Genomic DNA, 14,017 nt, shown 5'->3' with positions numbered 1-14,017 from the left:
CTATTACAGGATCACCTGGTCCTCAACCAAGCAAAATTGAAGTTGTTTTTCCATTGGTAGTTAACATACGTACATACATATGTACATACCTATATATGAAACAATTTTTTTCATATAATTTATTTTGATCTGGTTTCCCTTCTTCCACTTCCTTCCTACCCATCCAACTCCATACCTTTTCTTTCTCTTTTGCTTTAGAAAACAAACAGGCAAACAAACAAACAAAAAAAAAAAAACCCAAGTAAACCAGGATTAAAAAAGAAAAAGCACAGCTAGGTGATGGTGGCCAAAGCCTTCAATCCTAGTGCTTGGGAGGCAGAAGCAGGTAGATCTCTGGGAGTTCAAGGCCCACTTAGTCTATAGAGCAAGTTCCAGGATAGCTAGGGTTATACAGAGAAACCCTGTTTTGAAAAACAACAATAACAACAAAAAAAGAAAATGACGATAGCTGGAAGTTTTCCTGTGTCCTACTTGGCCCTGAGGTCCCACAGTCGCTTATAAAATAATCACTCAGAGGTTTATATTAATTACCAATTGTATGGCCTATGGCAGGCTTCTTGCTAGCTAGCTCTTTCATCTTAAATTAATCCATTTCTACTAATCTATGCATCACCACTTATTCTGTGGCTTTACCTTCATCTTATTACATGTTGCTCCTTGGACGGCATTTGGTGTCTCCCCCAACTCTGCCCTTCTTCCTTTATCTCTTCTTGGATGTCCCACCTGGCTATAAGTTTCTTGCCAAAACAGCTTTATTTACTAACCAGTGGGAACAGCATATATTCACAACACACAGAAAGATATCCCACAACAAACCTCCCCCTCCAAAAAAAAGAAAGAAAACAAAAGATAGAAAAAGCACAAGAAACACACACACACACACACACACACACACACACACTCACACACACACACACACACACACACTCACACACGCACTCACACACACACACACTCACACACACACTCACACACACACTCACACACACACACACAGACACACCATAAAACACAAAATCAGAAACCATAATAGACAAACTAAAGATCAGTAAGACAAAAAACTCCCAAACAAAGGAACATGAGACAAAAAGTCTATAAAAATAGCATTAGCTTTGTGCTAGCCATCTACTGCTGGTCATGGGGCCTACCCTTAAGCATGTTTAAGATACCCAGTAGAGAAAATCATTTTTTCTTTTGTAAATAGATGTCAACTGGAGATAGTGTCTCGGTTAGGGAAGATGAAGACACCCCATTTAGGACTGAGTGTTCCAAGGTCTCTCACTCTCTGCACATTGTCCACTTGTGGTCTCTGTATTTGTTTCCATCTCCTGCAACAGGAAGCTTCTCTGATGCTGGCTGAACAAGGCACTGCGTTGAGTCCCGGCCTGGGATGCTCACTGGCAGTTTTATTAGGTTTGGTCTGATTTGGCTTTTTGCTTAGTGTATTCTCCGAGTCACCCACTGGTGGGGACGTATAACATTGGTAAGGTTAGAGGTGGCCAATTCTAGGGATCTGGGGACTCGGGGACTCTCTCTTTAAGTATGTAACCAGCATGTCTTGAAAGTAATATTAGAGGAAAAAACAATTCAAATTTGAGCCCTGCCCACACAATCAGATCTACCCTTGAAATCATCTTCCTCTTGCTATGAGATGATCTCCCAAACACCACACCCGAACAAACACAGAAGGAACAACCTAAAGGGTTAATGATATTCCTTATGGATCTACCAAGGCACTGAAAAAGGAACCGCACTGTGGATGAAAGTTTTAGATTCTGATTGGTACAAGATAAATGAATGTAAAGCTACAAAACCTGGAAAAGTCTGGCTTCTGTTTATCTGGTCCTGATGTGGGCGGAGGCTTCCCTTCCATCACCAGGTAATCCTTACAGTAATCCTATAGGGTAAGTCTCACTGCTGTAAATAAGCTGGGGCTGAGGGTTCGTAGGGGATGGGACAGAATAATGACAGCTAAAGGTGCTGAACAGTTGTGAAGCAATGCTGGGTCACACTGTCATATCCACATCTCAGAATAGACCAATTATGGGTAGTTCAATTGGTCTTCCCACCGTTTCAAGGTTAGAAAAGGTTCAGAGTTGAAATCCAAGACCCAAATACTCAACCTTCAGGCCATGTCGTTTGGACTACCACAAAACCTTGGCATCACAATGTGGACAGTGGACATTTCTGAAGCCTTTCCTTAACAAACCAAGTTGGAGTCTTTTTCTCCTGAACTGCCAATAGAATGGGGGAATGCAAGCTAAACTTGGGAAATATCTTATTTGAACTGAAAGAAAAAACAACTTCTCTGAGCTTTGTCAGACCTGTGCTAGGGGAAGCTGCCAGCTTTCTGATGGCCAGTCTTCACATTGTGCTTTTGTTTGCCGGCATAAGAAACCAACTACAACAAACAAACCCAGGAGAAAGCCTCCTATGAAACTAGGCTTTCTGCCAAGGAATAGTACAGAGAGCTCTGAGAAGAGGGGTCAATAAGATTTTAAAATAAGAAGGACAAGAACGCTTGAAAATCCAGACTTCACAGAGAAAATCCAGATCTCTGCCTTCCCTTGAATCAGAGGATGTGACCATGCTAGTGCCACCTGCCCCGGTGAGGCAAGCTCTTCTACCATTCCCTCATCTCCAAGGGATGCTCAGGATCATCTCTCTAGCTGCCTCCATACTGCAGGCATCTGGGTTTGCCACTGTGAGCTTACCATGTCTCTCCTTTATTTGAATAAGAGAGTAATCAAAACTGGACAGAAACCCTCAGGACAGGTCACCAACTCAAGAGCAAAGCAGAAAGAATCCTTCTGGTGAGGGGCTGTGACCAGCTAGCTAGCTTACTAGTTGGTGTTCTGTTGCTGTGGTGAACTTGGAAGGAATGGGCTGATTTTATCTTACAGCAGGAACCTGGAGGCAGGGACTAAAACCATGAAGGAACTTGGCTTACTGGCTGCCTTGCTCCGCTTTGAAAAAAAAAAAAATCCAGGACCATGTGCCCAAGGCTTAAAATATATTCTTTAAATTTATTTTAATAGTATATATTAAATTGGGTAATACCAGAACTCTAGAGGCAGAGGCAGGAGGATAGAGAGTTGGAGGCCAGGCTGGGCTATATAGTAAGACCCTATCTTAAGAAAGAAAGAGAGAGAGAGAGAGAGAGAGAGAGAGAGAGAGAGAGAGAGAGAGAAGGAAGGAAGGAAGGAAGGAAGGAAGGAAGGAAGGAAGGAAGGAAGGAAGGAAGGAAGAAAAAGAAAGAAAGAAAGAGAGAGAAAAGCAAGCAAGCAAAACCCAACCCAAAATAGGATGCATTAAATTTTTTAAATAAAGAAAAATGGCTACAGATTTTTAAGTGTAAAAGGAGAAATAAAAGAATCCTTTGAGAAGTTTCAAAGCAGAGTCCTATTTCAACTACCCTTTTTCCTTTCCTTTAGCATGCATCCTTATTCCAGATTTTTCTCTAACACACGGAAATTAAATTAGAGTGCCTTTGTACAGGGGAAGAGTGTGCTTCTCTAAATGACAGCTGGTTAGAAAAGAGAGGGATCGAGGCAAGAATCCTTGTTGCCCCCTCCAGAGCACATGCACACCAGCACGGAACTGCCCCAAAGGGAGGCAAAGCTAACAATTAACATTAAAGAGGATGTGGCTATTCCCTTGGGAAATAAATGAGGATGTGTTCTTAATAAAGGGGCAGGAAGAGGAGGCTCTGGGAATCTAGAAGTCCCCCAGACTGACCATGGTAAGATGGAAAAGATGAGAACACTCATTAGATGGCCATGAAGATAGCACATGATAATTTTATCTGAAATCAATTGGAAAGTTTCCCCTCTAGTTTTGAACTCTGCAACCCATTACTGTGGCCATCTCTCATAAGTGTACTTACTTGCTTGGAACCGAGTGTTATTGCTGGTGCTTCGAATCAACTGGAATGCCCTGTGAAACCCCACTGCATGCTGGGTAGGGCTGTCAGAAGGCTTGACACTGCTAACAAATGTGGACATTTTCCTTTTTGTCTCACTGGTGGCCGGGGATAGGTATGTTTTATAGCACTGGTCCAGTGAGCAGGTCCTGACGGCATCTGCCACAGTCAACACAGAAATCTGGAGAACAGAAAAAACACTTGATGACTTTTTCCTCTACTATTTGAAGTTTTATTTTGTTTGTTTGAGGCAAAGTCTTCCTCATGTTATTAATGTTGACTGCAAACTTTTGGGTTCTCCTGCCTCAGCCACAGTACCCAGGCTTGGATGTTCAAGTAGCAGGAAAGCCTCACTTGGGAGAAGGCCTGTAGAACAGGTTCTGAGTTTAAAAATAAATGCCTGAAGTCATCAACCTGTCAAATTGGAAAAGAATTTGGAAAGAAGAGAACCCAAGAATCTGGCCTTTGAGCCAAAATGAAGTAGCAGTACAGTGTTTGCATATAATACTTAAAACAACACAAAAACATCCCTAAATTCACGCAGAAAAAAATGTTGGCAGAAGCTGCCCATCTTGGTTTTCATACTGGAGACCAGTGTAGGGAGTAGTTTGGTCTCCCTGCATTTTTAGTGATGAGGTTAGTAGGAAAAGGTCTTTGGTGATGGAAAAGTCATAATACTCATGCTATATGACAATGGTATGGGTGCACTGGTGCCATCTGGTCCACTGGTGACAGAAATGTCACCATGATGTACCTGACTGAATATAATAAAACAAAAGTAAGTGCTGGAAATATTCAAGACAGCTTTCATGCCCCAAAGGGACACTGGGATAATAATCACCTTATCATGTTCATCAATGGCACGGAGAATGACCTGAGCAGCATCCTTGGCAATCTGGAGCTGGGTGTCAGTGACCGAGGCCCCATGGTCTAGGATCACGACTATGTGCTTGGATTGTGGCCGGACAGTAGAGACATATATGGGCCTAGAGAAAGAAAAAGGGTCTTAACACAGCTGTGAACACTACAGATGTATGGGCTCCCCGGTGTGTGTGTGTGTTCTTCTGGGGGTGGCACAGATGGAAGTGAGTTCAGAATGGAAGTGGGAGGGGCACTGAAAAGAGCAGGACTGTGAAATTCCGACTTTAAAGATGAGAGGCTGACTTCTTCCACACACTTGAAAGTCCCAGCTCACTTCTACAGGGCCAGGCTTTCCACTTTTTCATTCTGCTTTGGGGAGTGAACTGCTTGGTCCAAAGGAGAACAAGGCCCACTTGCTAGTGCTGGCTTCTGTCTTGCAGACATACAGATGATGTTTTGCTGGCAGTAAGCTAGCCTGTGACCTGGGCATATGCTGAGCAGTTCTAGATGGTAGGTTGGCCTTTCTCTTCACATACATATATCCCTGGTTCAGAGAGGCCCCCTTTCCTCTTTATGTCTGAGCAACTCATACAGGCCAGCCGCCAAAAGGCTCCTGAGCTGAGCATCTCAAACCATGTCATCAGAATTTGTCTAAATCGGCAATGGCCACTCTTTCTGCCAGGTGCTTGTTGGCCAACATGAAGAAAGAGGGGGATGCAGAAGCCATAGAGAAATGCCTCTGATCAAAGCAGCCTCTGCCCCTGCGAAGACCAGGAGGGGTGGTAAGAAGAGATTTAATGAGCTCTCTATTCATTTTAAACCTGGAATAAATTAGGGGTGATTTCAGAAAGCAAATCAGCCTCAAGAGAATCCCGTCCATTATTGACACCTCTAAAACTAGACTTTTCTGTGAAATGTGAGCTGCCAGTGAGTCACAAAAGCCTGGGCACAAGAAATGTAGACCAAGCACCAAAAAAACAAACAAAACAAAACAAAACCCTTAAAATCTGGCCAAATTTATACTAGCTGTTGGCAAGTCAAAAGTCTTGTATTGAGACTTGTATTGAGCAATTCACCAGTCTGTACCACCGAGCCAGCAGGGAAATGAGATAAAAGAGACTAGGGCAGGTGGCCTCAGGATGAACCAGGAACAGAACAACAGTAGGACCTCTTGGCCAGCCCTACACTGACACCAGGTAGGATGTTCCTTGTGTGCATGTGTGCGTGCGTGCGCATGCGTGCATGCATGTTCTTTTAACTAGGGGAGAGGATTTTCCTTAAAATGATGTACTGCCTTTGTCCTAACTGAATTCACCCAATGAAAAGCCCAGCCGCTTTATCTAAAGTGGCTTGGGAGAGGGGGGAGTATAAATAGTCTTGTACATTCCTTGGATAAACTGGGAGGCAACCTCAAAGCTTGACTGGTCCCTTTCTCATGGTGCTGTGCTCTGAAACCCACTGGAGTCTTCAACAGGTTGTAGAGAGTTTGCAAAGGCAACCAGTTAAGACAAGTTAAGAGGCAGGCCTGGCAATCTATGAGGCAGGAAACATGTTCATGCAGCCAAAGAGTCAGCCTCATTCTAGGCAGGCTCCAGCTGGAACTTGCAGGTGAAGGCTGAATGGTGATGAGACTCTGCCCTCCCGCCCATGAGCTGAGGCAGCATGCCATTTCATTGGTTTCCTCAGGGGCAAATGTCAGTCTTTGCTTTCCCAACTAGTCTGGTGGTTCTCAACCTGTGGGTCTCGCGGCTCTTTGGGGGTGTGTGTGGGGTGTTGACTGACCCTTTCATGGGGGTTGCCTAAGACCATTGGAAACCACAGATATCCACGTTATGATTCACTACAGTAGCAAAATTACAGTTATGAAGTAGCAACAAAAACAAATTTTATAGCTGAGTTCACCACAAATGAGGAACTATAGTAAATGGCCCCAGCACTAGGGGTGTTGAGAACCACTGAACTAGACACCAAAGCCATGATTTCTGCTCCAGTCTTCATGGCATATAACTGTACCAGAATATCTAGGGAGAGAATGGAAAAAAACAATACAAATAATAACAATTTTCTCTCCTTCCTTCCTCTCCTCCCCCCACTTTGGGAAAAATCCTGGATACAATCTGAAGGAAGGATGAAGGGATACTTTGGTGACTGTTTGGAGAAGGCCATGGAGAACAGGCATTAAACGCCTGGCACTGCCCATGGAACCTGTTGGGCCTCAAAGGAGTCCATTTTTGCCTAGGGGCTTCTGTAAATTAATGAGCCTGTTTAACAAATGATCTTACCAGGCCTTTCCCTCTGGCTACATGGTACAACCAAGTCATTTTGGTGTGATAAAGGCTGGATAATGGTGACCTTAAATCCAAAGCTCTGTGAGCAACCTTAGAGCTTGCAGTGGCTGACGTGTACATGTAAACGTCAAAAGTGTCAAACCAAACCCATTATTCCAGAAAGGAAAGTCAGCCACAAACCTTAGGGTAATTACATCTTTATGCTCTATGGTCAAACTGGAGTGCTGCCATGTCTATTTCAACAAAATGTTCACAGCACCGAACAGTAAATGCAGTAAGCCGTTGTCTTTCCTTCCCACAGCTTTGCTTGGTGTGATAGACAGCTGTGGAAAAGCTCTGGGCTTTACATCACCACTCTGCCCCAGCGAAGGTACGCCCATCTGCATCAATTGTAGACATTACTTTTGAGCAAGGAAAGTTTCTGAACTGCTTGGAGCAGAACTGTGTGTGGAATTCACTGCTGAGGTTGAAATCTGGGGTCCAGCCCAGACTGGGCAAGTTCTCTACCCAGAGTCACAGCCCACCCAGCCATGCAGATGGCCATCTGCAACAAGTGACCTCTGCAGGAAGTCAGCATACCGACTGCGATGCTCATAGCTGCCCTTACACCGGAACTTGTGTGCTGGGAAGACAGTGAAAATTCCTTCTTCTGAGCTGAAATACTGCCACTTGATTCCAGGGTTGGATTTCAGGTTGTCTGCAAGAACTGGAAGAGGAAGAAAATGAAATATAACCACAGAGCCCACAGGTGTGTGCATGCATGCATGGCTCTTCAGGCATCTGTTTTGCATAAACTGCTTGTAGTATGAAGAAATCCCACCAGATAGAAGGTTGTAAATTTTCTACAAAACATTTTCTTTTTTCCCCTTAAAAACATCCTGTGAAGCAAGTTCCAGGATAGGCTCCAAAGCTACACAGAGAAACCCCGTCTCAAAACAACAACAACAAAAAACCCAAAACAAACAACAAACAAAAAAATCCCATGAATAGGAAGCATGATGTTTCACTCAAGAGAATCTATTCTTCTTCACATGGTGGGTGACGTTCTATGTCCTGGTTATTTTTCCATTACAATAATTTCATTTGCTCTAATCTTTCTTCTCATGTGGCTGGTCCATGATAGGCTAGTGTACACTCGCTGGTGTGAGGTCCATTCTCTAACCATGGAAACTGCTAATAGACCTTCCAGGGTCTAGACCTGTGACTTTGAGCTCGCCTTCACTAGTCTCACTTCACAGTAATGGAAACAGCACAGATGGTATTTGAAGGGCCAGAACTGTATCGTTTAGGAACTCTGCTACTCAGTGAGTGGCAAAATGATTCCGCATCCCCAGAGCTGACACAGAAGCTGGCTTTTACGTTATGACGTCTCATTCATTAAGCAACTCTAGCATGTGGGTGATAGTACTATTATTGCTTTGGAGTTGGGAAATACACTGAAGCCATTGGTCAAAACACCCCAGTCGGGACCAAGACCTTGGTGTCTTGGCTCCTGTGCCTACATCATGCTGTGCTATCTGACTTCCTACATAGCTGTATACTACCATGGATCAGCCTTAGCATTCCCTCAGCCAAGTGCTGCCCACCTGTGTATTTTGAATTTCTAAATTTTGTTCTTCTTTTAAAAATCCATCTGTGGGCTGGGCCGTGGTGGCGCAAACCTTTAATCTTAGCACTCGGGAGACAGAAGCAGGTAAATCTCTGAGTTCAAGGCCAGCCTGGTCTATAGAGTGAGCTCCTGGGAGGCCAGGGCTACAGAAAAACCCTATCTCAAAACAATAAAAAACAAAACAACAACAACAACAGAACAATTCGTGGAGGTGCCTGCGGGCGTGCATGTGCATGTATGTGATACATTGTGTACACACGCCAAGGCTCCTGGGTAGAAGTCAGAAATCAACCTTGCTTTGAAACAAGGTCCCCTTTTTAGTGTTTGCCACTGTGCATGCCATGCTAACTGGCCTGAGAGCTTTAACCCTCCCTCTTCTCACCAGGATTACACATGCAGCTACTGTGCTTGGGTCTATGTGAGCTCTGGGGATTCTCCTCCAGGTCTCATGCCTTTACAGCCAAGTGCATTTTCACTGACCTAGCCTCTAGTTTTCAAAGTGTTCTGTTATTCCTATTACTATGATTATTATTATCGACAAGATCGTGCTATGTAATCTAGGCTATCATCAAATTCACCATGTAGTCCAGGCTGTCCTCGAACTCATAATCCTTCTGCCCGAGCCCCTGAATGCTGGGGTTGCCAGTGTCACCATGTGGAGCTTCCGAAAGTTGTTTTGCTCTTCTCACAGTCAGAATCCGCTCCCTTCTTGGAGCCATTATGCCTTTTTACTCACTCCCACAACAACTCAGTACTTTACCACACAGATCCCCGCCCCCCGCCCCCATGCACTGTGGCCTCCATCAAGATGAGCAAAACCCATCTTGCTGTAGTCGACAACATGCCAGTAGAATGAGAGACAAACAGAACTGTGGAGGGAGCGGTGTGGGAAACGGCAGAGAACAGGAATGCCTGAGGTGTGGCCTACGCAGCATACACACAGCTCTGTATACACATAGCTCTGAATGACCACGTGGCCCAGGTAAGGATTTGTTTCTCTAGCTGGGCTGTGACTCTGACACTCTGACAACAATGGTAGTGTTGCATTTAACATGTGCATGATCAAATTCAATCTGTAGTCTAATTTCCATGTTGCAAATGAGAAAATGAGTGCTTAAAGATGGTTCACAGAGCTTTCAGAAGTCCAGCAAATTTTGTTTTTATTTACCACGCTTGTACCTATCTGTGTAAGCACAGCTCATACACTTTTCCCTCCAGATACCATTTCAAGTGCATACAAGCAGCAATGTGGCCTTGTCCCTCCAGAGCCTGGAGCCATGAATACAGAGCATCTACTGAGTATTTCCTGAATATATGTAAACCCACATCTGGCAGGTGGAAAGGTGTCTCAAACACGGCTCTTCTGACTCTCACATTCTTCAGTCAACAATTCAGTATCAAACACAAAAGGGTGATGCTTGTATGCCATTCATAACATCAAGGGCTACTGAGGTTCTAAAATGGAGATGGGAAGACCGGCAGGACAATTGGGAACAATAGTACCTGGGCAGTCCAAAGGCATAACAAGGCAACCCCATGAAGGCTTCCCTTCTTTGAGAGCTTCATCAAGAAGGTAAGTTGCCGGTCTGCTCTATCTCTTTAGCACTCAGCCCTGTGGCTAGCCTGACAGGATGCTTCAGCATGCTGGCTGGACTAAATTCTTATCTAACACAGGAAGCTCTTGCTTCAGCTCTCAAGTGCTCTAGCCTCCAGGTCACTATTGTATCCATGATCCTGATGTCCACTAGACTTTGATCAACCCTTCTCCATTTGTCCTTGGCCTGTCATGAGAATGGAATTGCTTGGTAGAATGGAAGGCAAGAGATCAAAAGAACCAATCTGTGCTTTGCCTGGGACAAACTCGTTGAGGGAGATCAGAAATACACACTGACCTCTTTACTGATTAATTAGCACAATATCTGATGAGCATCTTAGATGAGGTTTAGGGGTGCTATTGAAGGATAGGGAAGATCTACCAGGTTATGAGTTGGGGTTGGCCATAAGCACTGGAGGAGAGTACCTCCTATCTACCACATGTAATGCAAGCTATCCTGTATATACCACAATGGATTTTTGCATTTGGGCTTGCTTAAAATGGCATGCCAAATTGCAACCTGTGTGGAAAATGGGGACATGAGAATAGAGTAGTAGTATCACCTTACAAATGTTGACCTAGCAAGACAGGAAGCCAGAGGCCGAGGTCAGCTCTCCAATGTATCATAGTTATGGTGTATAAGCACATATCAGTTGTGCATAGGGTAGAGAGTATAAGGGCATATCATCTGTGTATAAGGTAGAGTACATAAGCACATATTACCCATCTATATGGTAATTGTATAAGCACATATCATCTGTGCATAGGGTAGAGTATATAAGCACATATTATCTGTGTATATAATAGAGTACATAAGCACATATCATCTGTGCATATGGTAATATATAAGCACATACCATCCGTGCCTAGGGTAGAGTATATATGCACATATCATCTGTACATATGGTAATATATAAATAAGCACATATCATCCATGCATAGGGTAGAATATATATGCACATATCTGTACATAGGGTAACATATAAGCATATACCATCCATGCATAGATAGGGTAGAGTATATATGCACATATCATCTCTGGTTGCCATGAACAAAGCAGAACCCAGAGTAAAATCTAGTTGGCTCCAGTCTCTTTCTGAGTGAGATTTATCATGTTTAAAGTTTTACCTACTTTGCATACATCCTCCTGCCACTGGCAATATGCTCTCCCAGGACTGAATTAACAAACAAGACAGCAATTAAAATATACAATCATTGTTAAAATGTCAGTTTCATCTTTCTTCCTGGCATGTAGAGACACAGTCTGGCATCAGAGCTGTTCCCACCTGTCAATGAAAACACTCAAAACACAAAGAAAGATGACGACATTGGTCAGTAAACGGCTCATTTTACACTGAAATTCACTTTTGATATGATGGTGCCTTTAAAAAGCCACAAGGTGCTGCTGGTCAGCTAGCCTCCTTCCAGGAATTTATGCCCAGTGACACCAAGGACCATTTTTATGTAAAGGGAAATAAGGTTCCAGTCTAGCAACACGGAGCTGGGCTTGCCCAATAGGAACTCTGTGCTGGTGAATTTCTGCCATTTCATTCCAACCTCAGCAAGTCAACCTTAGCATGCAGAAGGTTTCAGGTACTGGAATTAAACCAGAATGGCAGGAAGCTACAGGCATGTAGGGGAGTGTTCAAATTCCCACACATGCCCATTCCCCCATGGTTCGAAGGACCACCTCCCAGTCCCAGCACAGTTTTCCAGTTGGGAATAGTGGTGTTAAACTTATGTTGAAGGACACATAGGAGAAACTCTGGCTTTCCAGATCATACCATCGGACAAAACTAGTTCTGCTAGTATAGCAAGAAGGCAGCCACAGGCACGTGACTGACCAAGTGTGGCTATGAGCCAATCAGAGTATATTTACAAAAGTCATTGGCAAGCCATATGTTGTCAGTGGTTCTCCCCCAAAGCCATGCAAAATATACGACATGCAGGTCGTATGCATTTCCAAACGTGTATATATATATATATATATATATATATATATATATATATATTTTTTTTTAGTAATTACCAGCTTTTAATTCCTCCACATTTGTTAAGGAGCCATAAGGCAGCCGCCACCCCCCCCCCCCACCATGTGCAATCCAAGCAATAAAAGTTATCATCTCTAAGGCACATAAGGAAATGGGCTCAGAGAGTTTTTGTGACATGCCTGAGGTTTTACTTTGAACAAGGAGGGCACATGACTCAAGCCAATCTGAGATCATGATGTCTGTCTCCTGCCTCTTGCCAGGCAATTTGCCCTGGTTAAGGTCATGCCCTGGATGGAGTGAGCATGCTCTCTGGTGGTGTCTGGCTGATGTGAGTGTGTGCAGACACAGAGAGGTCTCTTCTCTCTTTGCCTCCTGGGGTCTGAAGCCTTAACCTTGATCTCATATTTGCACTGTTCTGCAGGCAAGCCCTGCCAACCCCTGCAATAAAAAGGCAAACACTGCCTTTGGAAGTAAAGGAGAGCTCGATGACCTCATTTAAAAGTAACATCTGTAACAATAAACAGGCTCTAGCAAACTATTAAAAGGGAGCCAATGGGACCGGGAATGTTTTAAAAATAAATCAGAAGTCATACAGTGCGTGATACATTTAGTCTCACCACAAAAGATCATTCTGTATCCTCACAATCATTCTTGCACTGAGTGCAATAGGCAAAGGTTCTCAAATTCTCCTTCTCGTGAGTCCTTTGGCATATGATTAAATTTCATCCATTATCTGGTACTAGCAGAGGAAGATGAATATGAAGGTAATGAGACCCCCAGGACCTAGAAGTAATCCATCAACAACGAGCACGTACAGCTAAGCAGGCCCCTCTCTGGCCTAGATGCAGAGGTGAAGAGAGCCTTATTAACTGTGATGGCAACCCAGAGGGGCTCTCCACCATTCCTGTATCAGTTACATGCTCTGGCCACTTGAGGTGGTGTCTAACTCAACACAGGGCCCTACCTACTTCTTTTTCTTGCCTCAAGGGTGTTGGAAAACGTCCAGGAAAAAGCTGGGCCCAAACTACTGGCCTGGGATGCATGGTACTTGGCTTCAAACCATTAGCAGGCATGTTTGTATCTGTCTGTATCACTCTGTACACACACAAAGAAGGCAGCCAACAAATCAATATTCTTCACAGAAGTTGGTACCCAACCTTGAAGATACAGTGTGCTCTGAAGTCCTAGGGTTGGAGGAAGGGAGTTATCTCTTGACACCTTACAATCAGCATGACTATCATTAAGGTAAATTGTAGACTCTATATTCCTAGATCTAAGATCCTGGAGGGCTGGCTCCCCATTCCATCCACATTCAGGCACACGTTCTCTGAGAACTACCTGCAGCACACAGGTTGATGTGATCTACACTTCTGTTGTATAAATTCTAAAGGCTCACTTTCTACTAACTCTAAAGCCAAAATAAATGAAATATTCTGACTAAATCAGTATGGAAGCATTGACCATTTTAAATATGCTTTACAAAGGCAGCCACATTTTCCTTCATGCATGACTGCTTTGTCGAGAAAGTTTGCAAATAAAACCACCTCATACTATTAACTATTTATCTCAAAAATAAATAAATAAACAACCCAAAATATATGTAGTTCTCTAGGTAAATATACATATAGAGTTTAAATGAATTTTTCTTATCTGGGCTGAAAATGTTTCCTCCAAGGGCCAGAGACCCCCACTGAGAAAAACCAACACCAGGCATGAGAAGCCCTCTTTTGAGTTGTTGGCCAGGTTGTCCAA

The 14,017-nt window shown here is 43.7% G+C and overlaps 1 protein-coding gene across 1 annotated transcript in view; it reads right to left on the bottom strand.

Moving 5' to 3' along the window:
* Cachd1 (cache domain containing 1) overlaps positions 1-14,017 on the bottom strand; it is a 212,348-nt gene that overhangs the window by 49,781 nt on the left and 148,550 nt on the right. The window contains exons 5-7 of the mRNA XM_036177591.1: positions 7,651-7,777; positions 4,764-4,908; positions 3,887-4,103 (exon numbers count right to left, since the gene is read on the bottom strand). Of these exons, the coding sequence (XP_036033484.1) occupies positions 3,887-4,103; positions 4,764-4,908; positions 7,651-7,777 (489 nt within the window). The remainder of the gene's footprint in view (positions 1-3,886; positions 4,104-4,763; positions 4,909-7,650; positions 7,778-14,017) is intronic.

This window comes from Onychomys torridus, chromosome 2 (genome assembly GCF_903995425.1).
Source record: "Onychomys torridus chromosome 2, mOncTor1.1, whole genome shotgun sequence".
In the NCBI taxonomy this organism is placed as follows: Eukaryota; Metazoa; Chordata; class Mammalia; order Rodentia; family Cricetidae; genus Onychomys; species Onychomys torridus.
Note: the sequence above shows the minus strand (reverse complement) of the source record. Positions and strands in the feature narration are given on the sequence as shown.